The sequence below is a fragment of the Nicotiana tomentosiformis genome, chromosome 1 (assembly GCF_000390325.3).
Source record: "Nicotiana tomentosiformis chromosome 1, ASM39032v3, whole genome shotgun sequence".
In the NCBI taxonomy this organism is placed as follows: Eukaryota; Viridiplantae; Streptophyta; class Magnoliopsida; order Solanales; family Solanaceae; genus Nicotiana; species Nicotiana tomentosiformis.
This window is the reverse complement of record NC_090812.1, coordinates 77,186,060-77,207,077: the sequence shown is the minus strand read 5'-3', so window position 1 is coordinate 77,207,077 and position 21,018 is coordinate 77,186,060. Positions and strand designations below refer to the sequence as shown.

The 21,018-nt window shown below is 34.0% G+C and overlaps 1 protein-coding gene and 1 long non-coding RNA gene across 3 annotated transcripts; one reads left to right on the top strand and one right to left on the bottom strand.

Annotated features, from left to right (window-relative positions):
• The first annotated feature begins 2,573 nt into the window (after positions 1 to 2,573).
• On the top strand, positions 2,574 to 19,570 carry LOC104085173 (kinesin-like protein KIN-7D, mitochondrial). 2 transcript variants are annotated; one of them, XM_070185806.1, is made up of 25 exons: positions 2,579 to 3,221; positions 3,319 to 3,416; positions 3,515 to 3,604; positions 3,959 to 4,011; positions 4,302 to 4,367; positions 4,513 to 4,566; positions 4,894 to 4,953; positions 5,444 to 5,522; positions 5,623 to 5,690; positions 6,180 to 6,236; positions 6,323 to 6,427; positions 6,644 to 6,748; positions 6,940 to 7,047; positions 7,123 to 7,254; positions 7,694 to 7,876; positions 8,303 to 8,494; positions 8,924 to 9,070; positions 9,524 to 9,643; positions 9,731 to 9,781; positions 9,918 to 9,965; positions 15,882 to 16,031; positions 16,718 to 17,416; positions 18,728 to 18,857; positions 18,938 to 19,054; positions 19,247 to 19,570. In XM_070185806.1, exons 1-24 carry the CDS (start codon positions 2,881 to 2,883, stop codon positions 19,018 to 19,020), a joined length of 3,219 nt encoding a protein of 1,072 aa, XP_070041907.1. In that variant the 5' UTR covers positions 2,579 to 2,880; the 3' UTR covers positions 19,021 to 19,054; positions 19,247 to 19,570. The 2 variants fall into 2 exon arrangements, with proteins under 2 accessions (XP_070041905.1, XP_070041907.1); XM_070185804.1 differs by having other exon boundaries at positions 2,574 to 3,221; positions 9,524 to 9,781.
• LOC138899432 (uncharacterized) lies at positions 18,102 to 19,349 on the bottom strand. The gene is made up of 2 exons (XR_011411050.1): positions 19,208 to 19,349; positions 18,102 to 19,080 (listed from the first exon to the last, which is right to left on the bottom strand). It is a non-coding gene; the product is annotated as an uncharacterized lncRNA (long non-coding RNA).
• Positions 19,571 to 21,018: the final 1,448 nt, after the last annotated feature.

Sequence of the window (21,018 nt, the reverse complement as noted above, 5' to 3'; positions counted from 1 at the left end):
GGGGAGCATCTTAAAGGTCTTTGGTATGGCATATGGGGCAGCACTATCACGGTACGGTTGCTCGACGAGCCGACCGGCATCTCTTTTCGGCAATAGCTTAGGGGCACCCGGTATTTTATCGAACCTTTCTTGGTGTTCTCTTATTTGGTCTCGAAGTGCCTTGTTCTCATTTTTTATTTCCTCCATCCTTTTCAGAATGGTCGTGAGGGCATCATCACCTGCATCGTTAACAACACTGTGAGTAATACATGTCATCGTGGGAGGAGGAGGTTGATCATGTTGCTCATCCACTGGTGGCATGACACAAGTTCTTGCATTTTTTGCGGTCGCGTCCCGAACGGGCTTATGTAGGACGTTGGTCAGTGTATCAGTTAGCCAAGCCTCAAGGAGCTTCTTTATCACTGGTGGTGCCTCCTCTCCCACGGATGTGAAGGTTGTCTTACCAAGAGATTTTGTGATGCTGCAGTGGGAAGAGGATGATCCACCTTGCCTAGGAGAGGTATTGGGCGACGTGTCCTCATCCACTGCTTTAGAGCTTTCGTGGATGATGTTCATGAGGTTGGTTGGGAAGTCACTCATTATGCTAGTTCTTTCTTCTCTGTTACCTATCATATTATACCTATGCATGCAGCGAGAAAAATGTTCTTGTTTATTTATTATTATTATTTTTTTTATGTTAGTGACTAGTGTCGGTTGTAGATCTAGAGAAAACTAAAATACTTAACTAGAAAATCCCCACAGACGACGCCAAATTGTTTGACTAAAAAGTATACTTTTCGGCTAAACTGTTAAATCTAAGTAATGATGGGTTAAATCTAGTTAAGGATAATAACTCTAGATGCAAATTTTGAAAATGTGTGTGAGGTGGGGACAAATCCCGTAAATGATTGATGACGACAAATACAAAATATTCCTAAAGTATGAGCAGTAATGGAAGTGTAACTAGAAATAAATGATATTTAATTAAATAGGAAGAATGATTCACACAATAATTGATGGAGTGAACGAATGTTCCTCTGACAATGATGAGTGACAGAAATATCCAAGATTTGTTTAAGCAATTCTCGGATCTGGTGGAAAGGTGTGGAATAATATTGAACAAGAATCTTTACCAAAAGGTAACCTTTGTATTTTCACAAGAGAGAGAGAATTTTCTTTTGAAAAGTGTTCTTATCAAATGAATATTACATGCCTTTCTTCATTTTCTTTTCCCCTTATATATTTGACAAATATCCCTAGCAAACCCTAATAGTACAAGCGTATAGAATATTCACTAGAATATTCTCTCTAGTATCCCATTGCACATGGTTACTGTTCTTCACACAATGCTCGACCTCGGTCACGGTTGACATCTTGGCTACAAATTTTGCTGCTTCCTGGTCGACCTCGACCGACAATTTGCTTAATGCCATATTACGCTAAATATCCTTAGGGCATATTTTGCCTATACAGTATATATAGGGTAAAAGTATTTTTTAATGTATATATAATAAATATTGTTTTTTTAGTTTTCTTTGTGTATTTATTTATTTACATTTTGAATTTCTTTCGTGAAAATTCCGCCGCATTAAGTTCAACTTCGAACTCCTAAGGTTGTCACCCACTTACAACATAACATAATTACTTCGAACTCATAAGGTTGTCAACCACTTACAACATAACATAATAAATAATAATCCTCTCAACCATATATTGCTTTAAAAGGACTACAAATGAGAGCTAGCAGAAAAAGAAAACCATGTGCAAGCAAACTTTCGACAGTTTCAATGATAGAAACTTAGCATAACAATTCTTGGCTTCTACTCCTTCACTTGTATGAATATCTGAGAGATTCCCTCACTCTCACTTTTTTTTTAATTTTTTCCTCTCAAGGGCACCTTACAAAAGCGGATCGATGATTTTAAACCATTAGATGTGAAAATATTATTGTATCTGCAAATCGGAACTAGCAAGCAAATTAAGCTGGAGATTTAATATTAGAACAAGAAGATGGTTTTAACGATTAACGATTGTGTTGTTAAATTAATATTTTTTCTCACTCAAATCAGATCCATCTTGCAACAAATTGAAATAACCGTCATCGTCGAAATGAGGTGAAAGCTAACCTTAAAAAAATGCAATTCAATGCTACATTATATTTTTGCTACTATTTACAAAAATCACTGTTGGTTAATGTTGGTCATACAAAAATCACTGTCAATGAATGTCTTAGGAATAATGTGAAAATATTATTATTTGCATTGAGATTCTGTAAACTCATTTAATCGAAGGACGGAAACTAGATCGAGCTTCCAAAAGTTTAATTTTAATTTGATACACAGCCTAAGCTTAAACTATTTAATCGGAATTAATTCTCTATGTTCAAATTAATCTTGATCAAGTGTGTTTCCATGTCTAGACCCAAGGAAAAGAACTTTTAAATTTCTAGTTAAATGTTCCACTTGTAATAAATTAGCCAACTCGTTCTAGAGTTATTATTGATACTACTATTAATAATGCAGATAATTATTAATCTATCTGTAGCTACGGCCATGTTCATTCCCGCTCATTTCCTCGTTAATCAGTTTTTCAAATTAAACCACCTCCACCAATGGCGACTGGCGAGGGCCACTTTCCGTCTCCACGTCACACCATCCTCATTCAAGTAAAGCCCACTCTCCTCCAATATATTTCGCACAAAATACAACAATTTATAAATTTGAAAAATCAAACTCTGAAAATTCATACGCCTCCATTGATTCTCACCTCTCTGCAGTTCTCCTTTGTCTTAAAGTTTTTCTCACTGAGAATTTTAGCTGCATATATATACTTGAAGAACAGCTGCATCGTACACATATAATCGTAGTATTGATTTTTCGTTAAACAGAGTGAGGCGGTTCAATGGCGGCTTCTTCGTCGAGAGGGAGAAGTAGCTCGCCGTTTCACTACCGTAAGTCATCGAGTCCGTACTCGTCTACTTCGTCCTCATCATCTTTCATGAACGGAAGGTTCATGCCGAAATCATGTTCGTCCACGGCGACGTCGTTTTTCGGCTCTGGAACTGGCTTCAGCTCCAAATCCACGACTCCAAGCCGGAACCGGACTGATTCGGCGTATTCACGAGGTTACGGAAATCGTACGCCGGTTGATTTTCAGTCAATGGAGGAGTTGATTGCTGAGCCAGTGGATATGTCCAGAGCGGGAGAGAGTATTTCGGTCACAGTTAGGTTTCGGCCAATGAGGTAGATGCTACATCTGCTTGAATTTATTTCAATTTTCGGAATTTGAGTGTCCTACTGTAGGGTTTGAGCTTGGAATTAAGGTAATTTTTTGTGACAGCGAACGAGAATATAACAAAGGCGATGAAATTGCGTGGTATGCTGATGGTGATAAAATTGTACGGAACGAGTATAATGCTGCAACAGCTTTTGCATTTGGTATATTCTAGTCAATTGTATATTCTATTTGGGAATGGTTTGATATTTCACTTGTTTGGAGGAGATTCACTTATATATTTGCTTTGGGTAATTGGCAGATAGAGTTTTTGGACCTGATACATGTACACAGGAGGTTTATGAAGTTGCTGCTCGACCTGTGGTAAAGGCTGCAATGGAGGGCGTAAATGGTATGATACTTACTGCCATGTTGTAACACTAGAAAACAGTTGCATTTTTGGGCTAAATGGAATGGAGTGGCATTATGAAATAGTCATACTTAATGTGAGTTCAAGGGCCATGCTCCGTGAAAATTAATTTGTGCTAAGTGATGCTTAGTTGACATCCAATATATTCGGAGTAGTTGAGTGCTAATTTAGTCAAGTATCCTCCCAATGTGCTGACCTAAAATAGGTTCTTGAAACCATCGGGCTATAATGTTGAGCTGATCTCTTATTATTTATGTGTTGCCAGTTGCATTTGCAAATGTAATTCAATTGATACTTAGCTTCTGTAATTTGACACTAGGCCTGCTGCATATGCAGGCACAGTATTTGCTTATGGTGTTACAAGTAGTGGAAAGACACACACTATGCATGTAAGTCAATATATCCTTTTTGCAATCTTCTTTTTCCCTTGAATGTGGAAAGCGCTTCTGACGCTTTTGTTACATCCCCAAACAAACAGTTTAGAAGATTTAATTGCTAGCAACTGACAAAATTTCAATCTTAAGTGTAATGTGTTAGCTGTATATTTATATAGTCAATTAGATGGTTCAAGACGGTATTTAAATTTGTCTTCAATTGAAATTTTGTTTCCCCCCTCCCCAAAAACCTTCCAACAACATCAAGCTTTTGTTATCTTAATGTTGGATCTATGTTTCCACAGGGAGATCAAAGTTCTCCAGGTATAATTCCGCTTGCAATAAAGGATGTTTTTAGCATTATTCAAGATGTAAGTGAGCTTACAATTTACTGATTCTGAAATTTTAATAATGCACCTCTCTAGTATGACACTCTAGAGCTCTATAGCCCTTTTCTTAAAAAACAAATCCTCCATTATCTTTTATTGTTGCTAACTATTGAAACCTGCCTTTCAGACTCCTGGACGTGAATTCTTACTTCGTGTATCATATCTTGAAATCTATAATGAGGTTAGTAGTGGACATCAGCTTCTTTACCAGATGGTCATGCATATATAAGCATCTTTCTTGCAGATTTGGTATCCATGTTATATTCTGAGCTCATGTGAAATGTGATTCATCATACCTGCAGCATAAAACATTTTTTTTTATACAATATGGAAAATTTGATAGTAGATTTAGCATCTTTCTTATGAACTTGTTGCTTTAACACTTTCTAATTTCTTATACTAATTCATGAGCATCTCTCTTTAGGCATTTTTCATCTCATCCATGTTAAAATCTTGTACTAAATCTAGCTTGAAATCATGCACATACTCTTCTTGTTCATGTTGTCAGGTTATCAATGACTTGCTGAATCCAACAGGACAGAATTTGCGTATTAGGGAAGACACCCAGGTTTTTATATAATACTACTACTTTTGCTGCTTCTGGCAATTTAATTCCACTTTCTCCACAACTTATGTTTGTGGTTAGTTTTTATCTTTCTTTCTATATGTTTACCGATAAACAAGTCTATTGTTTTTATGAGAGGAATCGAAGAATGGTTCTATCTCTTATGGGCTATGGACAACCAATTCAGTAAATTTTAAAATACGTTTCTGACATGTTATCACATGCTCGAGTCTTGAATTTATCAGACAAAATTTCACCAAACTTATTAACACCTATTTAACTCTTGGCATGTATCAAGAAAGAAACAAAATCTAGCATTCTTTTTGTTACCAGAAGTATAAAAAAAACTATCATTACCTACCAGCAACTGCAGGTGGTGTTTTCAGTGTGTCGTTGTTCTAATAAAAAACAGATATTCATGCTTCCCTATCATAGTTCATGATTCTAATGCTGCTGTATGGATCTTAATTCTTTTATTCTTGCGATTCTGCAGGGTACTTATGTTGAAGGTATAAAGGAGGAAGTTGTTTTGTCACCTGGGCATGCTCTTTCTTTTATTGCTGCTGGGGAAGGTAACTGTTGAATCTGTTCTTGTTTTTTGTCCGATAGTCACATTTATTCATAGCCAAGGTTTTGTGTATCCTGGTACTGATTACATTCTTACTGTTGCAGAGCACCGCCATGTTGGTTCAAATAATTTTAATCTGTTTAGTAGCCGCAGTCACACAATATTCACCTTGGTTAGTGGATCAGATGTTCACTATGATACATACATTTCTTTGGTTGATCTGAAATTTTGCTTATCTTCTGCGCTAAGTGAGCGTGAGTTTAAACCCCTCACAACCAGCATAAAAAATCAGTTTTTTGGTGGCCGAAGGCTTAAATGTTTCGGTTCAAGCTATTACTATTGGGTTCAAACACAAGTTTCTGGGAAGTTACTACCTTTGTTATCAACTGTGACATTTTAGAGCTTTCAAATGCCTTGAGGATTTTAGTTGAGAGTATTGGTACTCTTAACAGTTTATGCTTTTTGATGAGGCGATGCGCATAAGAGCGACTGAATTTGGTTCACATTGTTGGAATAGCTTTGTTGTGTTTCCCTAATGGGCTGTGATTAATTTCTGTTTCTTAACCTCCTACACCTAGCAGTTTAATTTTGCAACTGGTAATTGGTGATGGGATTTATTAGTCAAGTCTGACTGTTTTCTCTTTCATTACACATTTTGCAGATGATTGAAAGTAGTGCCCATGTTGATGAATATGATGGTGTGATCTTCTCACAGCTTGTATGGTTTCTCGCACTATTTGTTCAGCATCGAAAATATCAACTGTTGAATGATACCAGCTAATATTAATGTGTTTTGTCCCACAGAACTTGATTGATCTAGCTGGATCTGAGAGCTCTAAAACTGAAACTACAGGATTACGACGAAAAGAAGGCTCATACATAAACAAAAGTCTCCTGACTCTTGGAACTGTAAGTACTTGGAAACAATTGTTGACAGTTTGTATGTAGGTTTCCCAAAAAAGTTGCATAATGACATTTGTCAGTGTTCTGATTGACTTCCTCCTTACCTACCAGTACAATTGATCAGTATCTGTGTTCTTTCTTGAGCTCGTTAAAGGATTAGATGAACTTCTACTTCTGGGTTTATTTCAATCTGACACGTTGATTCTTCTCTCATGCGTTAAGGTCATTGGAAAATTAAGTGAAGGGAAGGCATCTCATGTTCCGTATCGAGATTCTAAACTTACTCGTCTACTACAATCTTCACTTAGTGGGCATGGACATGTTTCTGTAAGTGCAATTGAGCACATGTCGTGCTTATCCCTTGAATTGATCATATGAAACTGCTCTCTTATCCTATTGGGTGTGCATCCTCTGATTCTTAGCCTTTGGTGTCTTTTGTGAGACATTTTTGCATCTATGCTGCTTGGCATGAAGTGTACTGAAGAGATGACTAGTCTCCTGCTTCTTGTTGATTGTAGCTCATATGCACTGTTACTCCTGCTTCAAGCAATATGGAAGAAACCCATAATACGTTAAAGTTTGCAAGCAGGGCTAAGCGTGTCGAGATTTATGCATCACGCAACAAGGTTTGCCTGTCTGCATCACTTCAGTTTTATGGAATTGCAGTAAGAAGGCTGAATACTCATATATCTTTCTTTCAGATTATTGATGAGAAGTCACTGATTAAGAAATATCAGAAAGAAATATCTCGTCTCAAGCAAGAGCTTGATCAGCTAAGAAGAGGGGTGCTTGTAGGAGTCAATCATGAGGAACTTATGACCCTGAAACAGCAGGTATGCATTCAAGCCAATGATTTGGTAAACTCTGTCTACAGCTTGAGGTCAAATATGTCATGTACAACTGATGCCATGTTCGAGGATGCCTGTACTTAGCTACTAACATGTTTTCTTTGGATGTACTCCATCCGTTTAACTTTATATGGCAGTCTCTATCTTGGCACAAAGTTTAAGAAAGATAAAAGACTTTTGACTCATAACCTAAAACAATTAACATTCCCAAAGTGCCCTTTGTATCTTGTGGTAAAAATGTGTCATGTCGATTCCACAATGGCATGCCATTAAAGGAAAAGAGAAAATTTTAAAATTAATGAGTTCCAAGTATGAAAATGTGTCAACTATCCTGGACTGGACCATAAAGGAAAACTACTATGTAAATTGGAACATAGGGTGTTATTGGTTCTGTATTTTGTTATTATGAACCATCTTTTCACAGTTGGAAGAGGGACAAGTGAAGATGCAGTCAAGATTGGAAGAGGAGGAGGATGCCAAGGCTGCTCTACTGAGCCGGATACAGAAGCTAACTAAACTGATCCTTGTTTCTTCAAAGAATTCAATCCCTGGGTATTTGGGGGATGTTGCTGTACATCAGAGGAGTCAGCCTGCTTCTGAAGATGATGTAGGCCGCTCTCTCTATTTATCTTGAGTTCTATTTCTATTTGCCACTCTTTGCCCACTAGAACTCTGGTTATCATTTCTGAATTTAGATTTTAGATACATCAAATATGTTGTGATTTTCGCAAGACTTTCACGTACTACTTGTCACCAGTGTTCTTCATATTATCTTACATAGATTTTAATACTGTCACTCCCCTTCAAGAGGGTAAATTAAGCTTCTCTTGTCTCTTTTTCTTTCTGATTACTATTTGCGTGCAAATTTTCTGGCATTCTGATCTAGATATGGAATCTATTTTCACATACAGATTCGCTGAAATATCGCCTGATATAGATATAGAATCAATTTTCTTAATTGATCTTTTATCTTTTCACCTTCAAATATAAAATCTATTTTCTAAATTGATCTTTTATTTCATCCTTCCACCAGAAGTTGGATGGTTCTGTGCTCATTGATGGCGAGAATCAAAGAGATCCTCCATCAGAGACTTCTGATTTCAAACACAAAAAATCTTCAAGCAAGTGGAATGATGATATCTCCCAGGCTGGAAGTACGATTACTGAATCAACTCAGGCGGGTGAACTTGTCAGTGGTTCTTCCTGTGGTTCAAAGCTGCCCATAGTATGATTCTTCCTTCTTCATAACATTCTAAAGGAGGAGACTTCATCATTGTTCTTAATTCCTCTTCCTATTTATTGCATCATTTGTAGGTTCATATTTGGAGTTGTTATTTTTAACCCACATGTAGTTAAGCTTACTCTGAATAGCCCTCTAAGGTCTTTGCCTTTGCATGGAGTTTGACTTTTTTATATCTATATTTTTTTTTTCAAGTATTGAATTTTCAAACTTCCTTGGATACGTACATTTGAGCATTCTCCCATGTTGTTTCAGGATTGAGAAGTTATTACTTTTCTTTCAAATCTTGTTTTTTCTATTAAGATTACTTTTTTCAAATGTCTAATTCTTATATATTGGATACTTTTCCATTACATATCAAATGTTAATTCCTTCAACTTTTAATGCTTTATTTGTTTTTCTGGTTGAATATAGGAAGGAGTTTCAATGTCAGATCAGATGGACCTCCTAGTTGAGCAAGTCAAGATGCTTGCTGGAGAGATTGCATTTAGTACGAGTACATTGAAACGAATGATGGAGCAGTCTTCGAATGATCCTGAGAATTCAAAAACTCGTACTGAAGTAAGCTCTATTTTGTCTTTGTGGACTGAATCCTTTATACATATGATGGTTAGTAATATGATGGATGTGGTGTGGGTGCTATAGCCATATATTGGGTCTTAATTTGAATACTCTGCAGCTATATTTTGCAGTCAATAATCTTCTCCCGAAATTCGCGAACAGTTAAGATATATTTTTGGAATTTAAAGAATTTGTAATTGATGCTTCCTCAAAATTCAAGGCATGGTAGTGGTATATCCTACTTGTGAATCATATCGGGATCTAGTGTCTTCAGTTTTTTCTAATCCTCAAAGTCGCTAGCATGTTAAATCCTTGACGGGTGTGTAGGATTTTGTTGTTAAGCAACAACAGCTGTATGATTTTCATGAAAACTACTTATTGTTTGTTCTTGTGTACATAGAGGTCTTCTGTTTTTAAGATCTTTTCTCACCGTAATTCCTAAACCTGTGACAGATTCAAAGTTTGGAGCGTGACATTCAAGAAAAGAGAGAGCAGATGAGGATCTTAGAACAGCGCATTGTTGAAATTGGTGAAGCATCAGTCGGCAGTGCGTCTTTAGTTGAAATGCAGCAGGTGATTTCACATCATTCCCTTTTCAACCTCATAGGTTTTCTCTTTCATGGCGGTTTGTGGTTGTCTCATAGTTCTGTCTTTTGTCAGACTTTGCTGAAGCTGATGACACAATGTAGTGAACAGGGCTTTGAGCTTGAGGTTGGTAACCAGATTAGTCCTTCCTTGATTGCACCAATTCAATTATTTTAAAGTCAAATCTAAAGAATTTTCCTTTCTATCACTGTGCAGAACATCTATTATATAAAGTTGTTTAGAAATTGACTTTTGAATGCAGATAAAATCAGCAGACAATCGGATTCTCCAGGAAGAACTGCAGAACAAGGTGAAAAAACACCATTACTTATCTTTGTTGTTAATCAAACTAGTGTTAGGACCCGCGCGATGCGCGGATAATTTAACAGAATATTAATGTTATGAGGTTATGATCTAATATATTAAATTATTTTAATAAATATTAGTTATTATTTTATTATTTCATGTATGTACAGAAATATAAAAAAAATCTATACAAAATAAAAAAATACACATTAAATAGTAATCGAATAAATTATTTTTTCCTTATTACTCTTTATTATTATTAAATTAGCAAGTACTTAGTACTATACATTTACTAATGTGAATTTTATTAACTTGTCAATTATTTTTATATTTTGAAATTACTTCTCTTTTTTATAATATAGATATATATTTATTACTCTGAAAATATTTTTTTTAAAAACCTTATGTTATACTGTTCAAAATTGTCTAAATTTATCAATAATTTTATTGAGTGTTATTTATTTATTTATTATTTATTATTCATTATTTATTAATTAAGTCTATAAATATCATAAAATTCTCTTTATCCCTATCTTTGCGTACAATCTTTTCTACTGTAATATTTGATTAGTTTCTTATTTTGAAATTTACTAAAAATTAAAATAATGTAATATTTTTTACTAAATTATAATTTTAAATTCATCAAAAGTATAAAGATATAAGCCTTTTTATTATTTTTATAAAAAAAACTACCAATATGTATAATTATTGTTTTTTGGTTTTTCTTATTGTAGCTAATTATATATATATATATAGAGAGAGAGAGAGAGAGAGAGAGAGAGAGAGAGAGAGAGAGAGAGAGACTACTATATTAGGAAATAACTACTCCCCAATTTGAATTGAAAGATTTTTATTTCTTTATTTTATTTTAATTATTTTAAAATAATTTTAAAACTCCAAGTTAAAACTACTCCCCAATTTTAATTTGCATTTTGTTTTAAAAAACATTCTATATTTCCAACTTGAAATTACTCCCCAATTTGAATAAGTAGTTTTTTTTTGGTTTTTCTTATTGTAGCTAATTATAAGATATCTATATTTTTTAATTCAAATAGAGTAACCAATTAATTTAAAAATTCAAAAGGTTTTTTAGTTAGAAATGTAGTTTATTTTGTCTTAAAACTCCAACTTGAAACTACTCCCCAATTTGAATTGGCAATTTTATTTTATTTTTAATTTCGTTTTTTATTGTAAAATAATTTTGAGACTCCAACTTGAAACTACTTCCTAATTTGAATGGGTAGTTTTTTTAATACATATTTTTTCCTCTTTTTGTTTCATCTAATTTTTTTCTTTATAAATAATCTTAAAACTCCAACTTGAAACTATTCCCCAATTTGAATGGGTATTTGATTTTTATATTTTCATATTTTCATTATAGCTAATTATAAGATATTTATATTTATATCATTCAAATAGAATAACCAATTAATTCAAAATTTAAAATTCAAAAGGGTTTTTTAGTTAGAAAAGAAGTTTATTTTGTCTTAAAACTCCAACTTGAAACTAATTTCCAATTTGAATTGGCAATTTTTATTTTTTTAAAATCTACACTTGTCGTCTTATGGTTATACCACTTGGCATCATATAATTATTTACTTCTTTTATATATATATAAAATAAAATAGATATTTATATAGACTACTTTATTAGGAAGAAAGTACTCCCCAATTTGAATTGAATTTTTTTTATTTTCCTTATTTTATTTTAAAATAATTTTAAAACTCCAACTTGAAACTACTCCCCAATTTAAATTGAAAGGTTTTTTATTTTTTATTTTCGTTTTTTTATTTTAAAATAATTTTAAAAGTCCAACTTGAAACTACTCCCCAATTTTTGTATATTTCACTTGACTTCCCAATTTGAATGGGTATTTCTTTTATTTATATATTCCCGTTTTTTATTATAGGTATTTTTACTTTTTCATTTGTTTTTTTAATTTTAATATATTTTTATAACTCCAAATTGAAACTACTCCCCAATTTGAATGGGTAATTTTTTTTGATTTTTATTATAGCTAATTATAATATATCTATATTTATTAATTCAAATAGAGTAACCAATTAATTCAAAATTTAAAATTCAAAAGCTTTTTTAGTTAGAAAGGTAGTTTATTTTGTCTTAAAACCCCAAGTTGAAACTACTCCCAAATTTGAATTTGTATTTTTTTTTCAATTTCGTTTTTTATTTAAAATAATTTTAAAACACCAACTTTGTTGGAGTTTTGTCCTAAAAATCTATATTTGGCGTCTCATGGTTATGCCACTTGGCATCATATAATTATTTGCTTTTTTTGGTGTGTGTATATATATATATATATATATATATATATATATATATATATAATGACTACTATATTAGAAAGAAACTACTCAGTTTAAATTGGCAATTTTTTATACCTTTATTTCCGTTTTCTATTTAAAAATAATTTTAAAACTATAAATTGAAACCACACCCCAATTTGAATTGGCAATTTTTTATTTCTTTATTTTCGTTTTTTTTATTTTAAAACTCCAACTTGAAACTACTTCCCAATTTGAATGGGTATTTCTTTTATTGATATGTTTCCGTTTTTTATTATTGGTAATTTTACTTTTTCATTTGTTTTTTTAATTTTAATATATTTTTAAAACTCCAAATTGAAACTACTCCCCAATTTGTATGGGTAATTTTTTTCGATTTTTATTATATCTAATTATAATATATCTATATTTATTAATTCAAATAGAGTAACCAATTAATTCAAAATTTAAAATTCAAAAGATTTTTTAGTTAGAAAGATAGTTTATTTTGTCTAAAAACTCCAACTTGAAACTACTCCCAAATTTGAATTTGCAATATTTTTTTTCAATTTCGTTTTTTATTTAAAATAACTTTAAAACACCAACTTTGTTGGAGTTTTGTCCTAAAAATCTATATTTAGTTGTGTGTGTGTATGTATATATATATATATATCTATATCTATATTTAGTTGTGTATGTATATATATATATAGACTACTATATTAGAAAGAAACTACTTCCCAGTTTAAATTGGTAATTTTTTATATCTTTATTTCCGTTTTCTATTTTAAAATAATTTTAAAACTCCAAATAATTTGGATCGTGACAAGGCAAAATCCCGCCACAGGCGTCGTGATGGTACCTAGTCTTAGAGACTAGGTAAGCCGATTTCAATTACATTTTTGAAACCTTTTTTAAAAAAAAATAATTAATCAAAACTAACAGCGGAACAAATAAGAATATACAGCCTCCCAAGACTGGTAGTACCGAGTCACGAACTCTAACTGAATACATGGGATGATCACAAAGACCGAATATACAATACTGTTTGATTCAAAATTAACAGTACAATGAAATGAAAAGACTCCAAGGGACTGCGACGACCAAGCAGCTCTACCTTGAATCCTTACGATCCCGCTTAAGCTCTGCCCAATTCTGATATCTCCAATACCTGGCTCTGCACAAAAATGTGCAGAAGTGTAGTATGAGTACACCACGGTCGGTACCCAGCAAGTATCAAGACTAACCTCAGTTGAGTAGAGACGAGGTACAGTCAAAACATTCACTAGTCTAATAACCTGTGCAATATAGTATACAAAATAATATGAAACAAATAACGATAAGGGCAACATAAAACAACCAGTGATGTGCACAGTAAGACAATAGAAATCACCATTAATATCGCACAACAATGGATAAATACAATTACACCCAGTTAAATCAAGTTCTTCAATTAAATATCTTTCACACATAATTCTTACGAATAAACTCTTCTAATATAATTTCCTCAAATAAATATATTTCAAATACAATTCTTTTTGAATAAAAATCCTTCCAAATAAATATTTTGAATATAATTCTTCAATTAAAAAGGCCACCATGTGACACCTCATTTCATAGTCATAAAAATACGGGTCTCAGGCCCTACTGGAAAATAATAATTTCATGGTAAAATATTTAACAATATAATAAAATAAAATGACAATGGAAATGAATCAAGTAGCATGTCACCATTTAATTACACAAAATAATGGAAAATAATATCTCATGGAATCAAAACAGAATTTCTTTCAACTTTATGAAAATCACAACAAATATTCAAAGGCAACTATGGCCATAAATCAATATCAACAAGGGCACTCATGAGGTACCGCCTCGCAGTCCCAAATCACAATAAATTCACAATATCTCATTTTCTTATCTCACCGCGGGAGCCTTCACAATTTATTTTAAAGAAAATATTTTTCCCAAAATAGCATCCCGCGTTTTAGCCATCCTTATCGCACCGCATGACTTCTAGTAGTTCCCCTTACTAGCCACGCGTATCAAGTCACCCTTATCTCACCGCATGCGTTTCAATACCCAGACCTTATACCACCGCATGCGTATCCATATCACAATATATCACAATTTGCACCTCAAATGCTCAAATAATTTAACTTGCCAAAATAATTCAACAACAATATTTTTCCACAATAAAGAGCTCACGGCTCATGCCAAAATAAATCATCAATAATATTTTTCCACAATAAAGAGCGCACGGCTCCATCACAATGAGAACAAAAATCTTACGAAAATATTCAGGAATAAATAATTTAGGAAAATAATATTTCAAACTCTTTAATACGTTGCTTCAATATCAAATTTAAAAATGTCAAATACTTCATATTAATAATATTTATATTGAAGAAAATAAACCTTCAAATAATGCACAGTATAAAAGAAACCAAGTTTCAACTAAACAGGTAAAACAATTAGCAGAAAAAAGTCAAACAAATTTAAACTATATATCTCAGATCAATGATGAAGAATATAGCAAGATAAAATAATTTAATAAATGCGCAACAGTGATCTACACAATTTAAAAACATAATCTTTCACATTTAGCCCGTGTACATACTCGTCACCTCGTGTACACGACTTTCAACACATTACACTTTATCACTTCAATACCAATTCTAGGGGAAATTTCCCTCTCACAAGGTTAGACAAGTCACTTACCTCGACTTTGCTCCAATTTTTTTTTGATTTTGCACCGGGTGTCCGAGTCTCTTTGAGACCCGACTAATCCCGGGGGTGCACAGGCCCTCGGCAAGGAGTTTCCCGAAAGTGCACCACGGTTAATTCAGGTTTTACCCAATCCGATGGTCCTCAGAAATTGTTTGCACCCAGTGGGTTTCGAACTTGAGACCTTGAAAGGGAGCAAACCCCAAGGCTCAAGTCAATCGTCACCAGGCCAACCCCTGAGGGTTCCACCAGGCCAACCCCTGAGGGTTCCACCAGGCCAACCCCTGAGGGTTGACTTTGCTCCAATTTAACCAAGTAGTATGCCTTTTCCTCGATTTTACGATTCCGATCGACTCATATCTAGTCATAATTAATTCGATACAGTCAACAAAAATTATAGGAATCAATTTCATAAGAAAATACTACATTTTTCAATAAAATCCGAAATTAACTCAAAAATGGCCTGTGGGGCCCACGTCTCGGAATCCGGCGAAAGTTATGAAATATGAACGCCCATTCAACCACGAGTCTAACCATATCAAAATGACCAAATTCCGATAACAATTCGACCCTCAAATCCTCAAATCTATCCAAGAAGGTTTTCAAAAAATTTCAACTTAAATCACCAATTAATTGATAGAAACATGATGGATTTGGGTAACCAATTAATTATAAGATATCTATATTTATTAATTCAAATAGAGTAACCAATTAATTCAAAATTTAAAAAGGTTTTTTTTTTTAGCTAAAAAGGTAGTTTATTTTGTGTTAATAATGCCACTTGGCTTTTTGTGGTTATGCCACTTGTAACTTTCCTTTTATTATATATAGATGATAGTTACTTTAATGTTGTCGGTCTGCCAATGGCGGATGTCCAGGATTTATGGTGCTGTCGTTTTTATGTGTTTCAGTGTTTAGAGAACAAGGAACTGCAGGAAGCTATTTGTAATCTTGAGCAGCAGCTAGCCGTACTGAAGGTGGAAAAGTCATACCCCTCATCAGAACAACAGGGTGTATCAGACGAGTATATTGATGACCTTAAAAAGAAAATTCAGCTGCAGGTGATTTATATCCTTCAGCCCAGGATTAACTGACTGCGCATTTGTTTATTGGACTGGTTCTTGTTTAAATTCTTGCGGTATATGGCATCTTTTGGCAGTGGTGATTATGAAGAACTGAGACCAAATTTTATTTTCTTAATTTATTTTCATGAAGATGGTCTCCTGCAGGGGAGGGGTTTGCTGGAGCATATCACCGTTTAATTAACTGAGCTAAGAGATGCAGAGCAGAGGAATCATATGAATCCTTAGTGCCTCTAAAGTCTAAAGATACATTGAGAATTCAAACTAAGACCTACAAAAGTGTTTTATTACTTCCTTTATATAAAGCCTGTAGAAAGCATTAGAAAGGACTCAAAGGAGTGCATTAGTAACACTTGCAAATGCCTTGAAGGGCATCCTGATGGCATGTTTTTTATGAATGAATAGTTTAAGATTTTTTAACTTAGGAATTTAAATTATCGGAGATGCTTAGTCTTTTACCTTATGCTCGATTCTATATAAACATTCTGAACTTGGTGCTGTGATATGAAGCCTAGACACATGATCATTTTGGTCTTTCAATTTCTCTTGGTTAATTTTTCTACGTTAAATTTGTATTTGACTAATGGCTTTACCTGCGTGAAAGCAAGCATTACTAGGCGTTTCTATTAGAGTTCTTCAATCTTCCATTAGTGTTATATCTACAGGAGAACAGTGGATTGCGAGTACAGAACCAGAAATTGTCTGAAGAAGCCTCATATGCAAAAGAATTAGCATCTGCTGCTGCAGTTGAACTTAAAAATTTGGCTGGTGAAGTGACAAAGCTATCGATACAGAATACAAAACTCGAGAAAGAATTGTTGGCTGCTCGCCATGTAGTGAATTCTAGAAGTTCCACTGCACAAACTGGTAGTGCTCGCCCTGGAAAGCATGGTGAAAGCCTATGGCAAGGACGTAGAGGTCGGGTTTCTGGACGAGAAATTGAAATTCCTGGAGTTGTTCGTGATGGCTTTGGCACATCGGATCTAGATCCCGTTGATTTAAAAATGGAGTTACAGGCAAGAAAACAACATGAGGCAGCTCTGGAGGCCGCATTGGTTGAGAGGGAAATACTGGAAGATGAGTACAGGAAAAAGGTTGAAGAGGGGAAAAAAAGGGAGGCAGCTCTTGAAAATGATTTAGCAAATATGTGGGTGCTCATTGCTCGGCTCAGGAAAGAAAATGGTGCCCTGCAAGACTTAAAGACAGTAGTAGAAAAGCAGAATGTTGGAGGAGACAATATGAATGATCCAAAAATGAACAATAGTGAGTGCAATGACCACATCCTCGATGATGGCCGGACCATGGACCATGCAACCACAGTTGCAGACATTCTGAAGGAAGACATTCTTGTTGCCCGCTTGAAGGTAATTCTGTTTATCCTTTTCTTGCTACTTAGCACTTGTATCTTGTCACATGTATGTGTTGGGCACGTCCTTGTCATTTGTCTGAGTTGAAGCTCTGTATGCACCTATAAAGAGGCTAGATAAGCTTTATTTTGCTTTTCCCTCTCTATGAAGGATGATCATTTTTGTCTATTTAGTTGTAAAACAAGTGTGAGATAGACTTCGGATCCAGTAAGATATGCTCCTATAAAGAGGCTAGATAAGCTTTATTTTGCTTTTCCCTCTCTATGAAGGATGGTCATTTTTGTCTATTTAGTTGTAAAACAAGTGTGAGATAAACTTCGGATCCAGTAAGATATGCAAGCTTTCTGGAAGATACGAAGGTTGTTTGATTTTTTAGAACAGAGGGGTTGGGGAGAGTAAGTATCCAACATCCACAAGTCATAGGATTAATATACTTTTACTTATTCCATCCTTCCTGCCCTTCCAGGGGTAGGGGTAAGGGTGCGTACATCTTACCCTCCCCAGACCCCACTTGTGGTAAACTATTGGGTTTGTTGTTGTACTTCCCACTTTTGTTCGTATTTGACTGATGATGGCGTTTAAGAAGTTAATATGACATATGATTTTATTGATAACTGGAGAAAATATTAAAGTAGTGGTAAAAGTTAGCTGGGTGGGGAAGATATCACATCAAAGATTAAAATTTGGATAGTGTAATGAATTTTTATTCTTGAAAGTTGTGTAGAAATAGAATTGTATCAAACATTTCGAGACATCTCAAAATATAAATAATGTCATTATAAATGGAAAAAGAGGAAGTATTTACCTTTCAATCATTTGTTGTTCAATGGTGCTTCTGGCATAGTAGTGCGTTTACCGTAGTGCTTTTGAAATGTTCCAACGAATCATAATTCATAAGTAACTAAGAGCTGCAATATAAGCTTTTCTATTTACTGCTCTGTGTCAATCTTTTAAGGTTGTTTCAGGCTAGTCGTATTGTAGTGACTTGCATATTATATATTAGTAATGGAAGAAAATGCTGAATTCACAGTTGGTTTTAGTCATAAGAGAACATTTTTATCTTCTGACAAATAGATTTGAAATTCTTAGAAGAATTTGACTTTGTAGTGTAATATTATTAGCTAAATTGTCTCAAACATTTTAAGATGAAACCTAAAATGGAAAAAATTAAATGGGTAAGGGAATACGTGTTGGTGTTTAGGTTTTTGATAGAAGCTAAGTACTAATAACAACTGTTGTTTTTTAGGTTCCTTGATGACTCAAAGTGTAACGTGAAATATTAAAGATCTTTTACGTGTGCGCTACCAGGCTCGAATGCAAGAGATGAAGGAAAAGGAGCACAGATATTTGGGAAATGCTTATGCAAATTCACATGTATGTAAAGTCTGTTTCGAATCGCCAAGTTCTGCGATGCTCCTTCCTTGCCGACATTTTTGCTGTAAGGCAACTTTCTGATTATGTGCTCAGCTTATCCTCGCTCCCTTGATAGGAGATGTCTAATGTTGACTTAATTTGCAGTGTGTAAATCTTGTTCCCTTGCCTGTGCCGAGTGTCCAATCTGTCGGACTAAAATTACAGATAGAATTTTTGCTTATACTTGAGATGGCATTTCAAGTGCTCGAAAGGCGGTGAAAGGTAAGGTGGTTGTTGAGTTGTCATTGCTGAGATATATAATATAAGTTAGTAATTAAAGGGTTTTCTGTAGTTATAGTCACGCACTTCAACAATCATGAGTCCTAATTTAATTATGCAATAACAATATATGCACAAGTTCTGAAGGCAACTTACAATAAGGTGCTTACTTTCTTTCTCTTTCTCTCTTTGCAGGAAGGTTTTCTTCACTCTCGTGAACCTCCTTTTCTCATGACATTCTTTAAAAGGTCAACTGTACGTAATGTCAAAGTGGTACATCCTTTTTTTTTTTTTTTTTGGTGCACTTGTCCACCAAGTAACTGTAAATTAAGAAAGACAGGTGCCACAAAAGGAAACAAAGACGAAAATTAGTAAATTTGAACTCAGTGAGTTGCCGCTGGCATAGTTTGATCTCCTTGAGTAAAAGGTATTGTATAGAACACAAGCTACAATGACAATTTTGACTTGACTGTAAATTTTTGAGCTTGTACATCAAACGATGACTATAATCTGGTTCTCTTTGTGCCTGGCATTTCTTATTTGCTGTATCAGATGGTTAATTATCCATTAATCATTTTGGTTTCTGCTTTTACAATAACTATGCCTGTCTTCAGCATGTATTAGATAAGCATAATCTGGCTCACCAGCTAGTCTGGTTCATATCCTCCCTTAGTGCCATCTGGTGTGTTGGATTACTTTAGATAGAAATTATCTTTGGAGATATTTAATTGGGATTGGATTGTCATGGAGATATTTAATTGGGATTGGTCTGAACTGATTGGATGAGATTTTGTTAGGTTACAACAAGGGGTATTATCACTTTTAACCCGCACAAAAAAACTATTTACATTCGATAGCCGAAAAAGTGTATAAAATTTGTATAATTTTTGTATATAACATACATAATGTATATATATATATATAAATTATACATTTTCGACTATTATTTTAAGAGCGACCATATAGTGTCATTTTTTCTTACAATAATACTTAAATTGTATCGGATAAGTTTAGGAGTTTGGCTTGGGGACAAGTTATATCTTGATTTAAAGCATAACTAATATGAATCTTATTGCAACCAATCGCTCGGCTATTAATGACGACTTAAATACCGAGGTTATTTCCCTACTGTAGCCAAACATCCCATTACCGTCATTAAATGCATTTCTCGTGTGATTTTAGTCTTTTACTCGGGCATGCGCTGGCCAACCCTGTATTCCCTGATAATAATTCACTCTAAAATTCTAAATGGATCGGTTTTTAGGTTTAAAACCATAGTGGTTGAAGGTATAAAAAGGGTGCAATGTAGACTTGAAATTATATGAATTTTTTTTTTCTCAGAAGAGTTAAAGCCTTTTAGGACATTTAGCGAAAATTAGGAGAAAGTGGAATAAAAAATTCATATAGATGACACTAACTAATAGGGACTAAGGTTTAGTCATGATGCTATTACTTACATTAGATCATGTATTTTACGAGTCTTCTCAGTATGCTTAAAGAATTAAATGAAATATAGAAAACCTCTTATGTTTATATCTAAGAATGGGTCCAAACAGAGCAAAAAAAATGAATAGTGAAACATAGTTATTCCGGTTGTCGTTGTGTCTTATCATAGACTATAGATGATTGAACTGACGTTGATTTCATTTTCATAGACAGTCCATTTTTATCTTAGAAGTTGAGCCCTGAATATAAAAGTTCGTTCTGAAAGATTATAACGACGCTGTTGCTGGGCTAATTTCAGAATCTAAAGGAAAGCCAATAAACTTTGCATCAATCTCCCTTAACTAATTGATTTGGCGATGAATACGTAAAATAAATACGATCTCCATATTCAATAATCATAGCGGGTAACAGGCACAAGGCCATCCCACTAGCATTACAAAAAGATTGGCTCCTCAAAAAGAAATAAAAAAAGATGACCCCAGATCTTGTTTGAAAACCCATTCCAAGTCTGATTGACAGAT

Excerpts from the sequence above, each read along its gene's own strand:
- LOC104085173 (XM_070185804.1), top strand. The coding sequence starts at position 2,881 with ATGGCGGCTTCTTCGTCGAGAGGGAGAAGTAGCTCGCCGTTTCACTAC. Across the intron at positions 5,523-5,622 it reads TTTTATTGCTGCTGGGGAAG|AGCACCGCCATGTTGGTTCA; the intron begins GTAACTGTTGAA and ends TTACTGTTGCAG. Across the intron at positions 9,071-9,523 it reads ATTCAAAAACTCGTACTGAA|ATTCAAAGTTTGGAGCGTGA; the intron begins GTAAGCTCTATT and ends AACCTGTGACAG.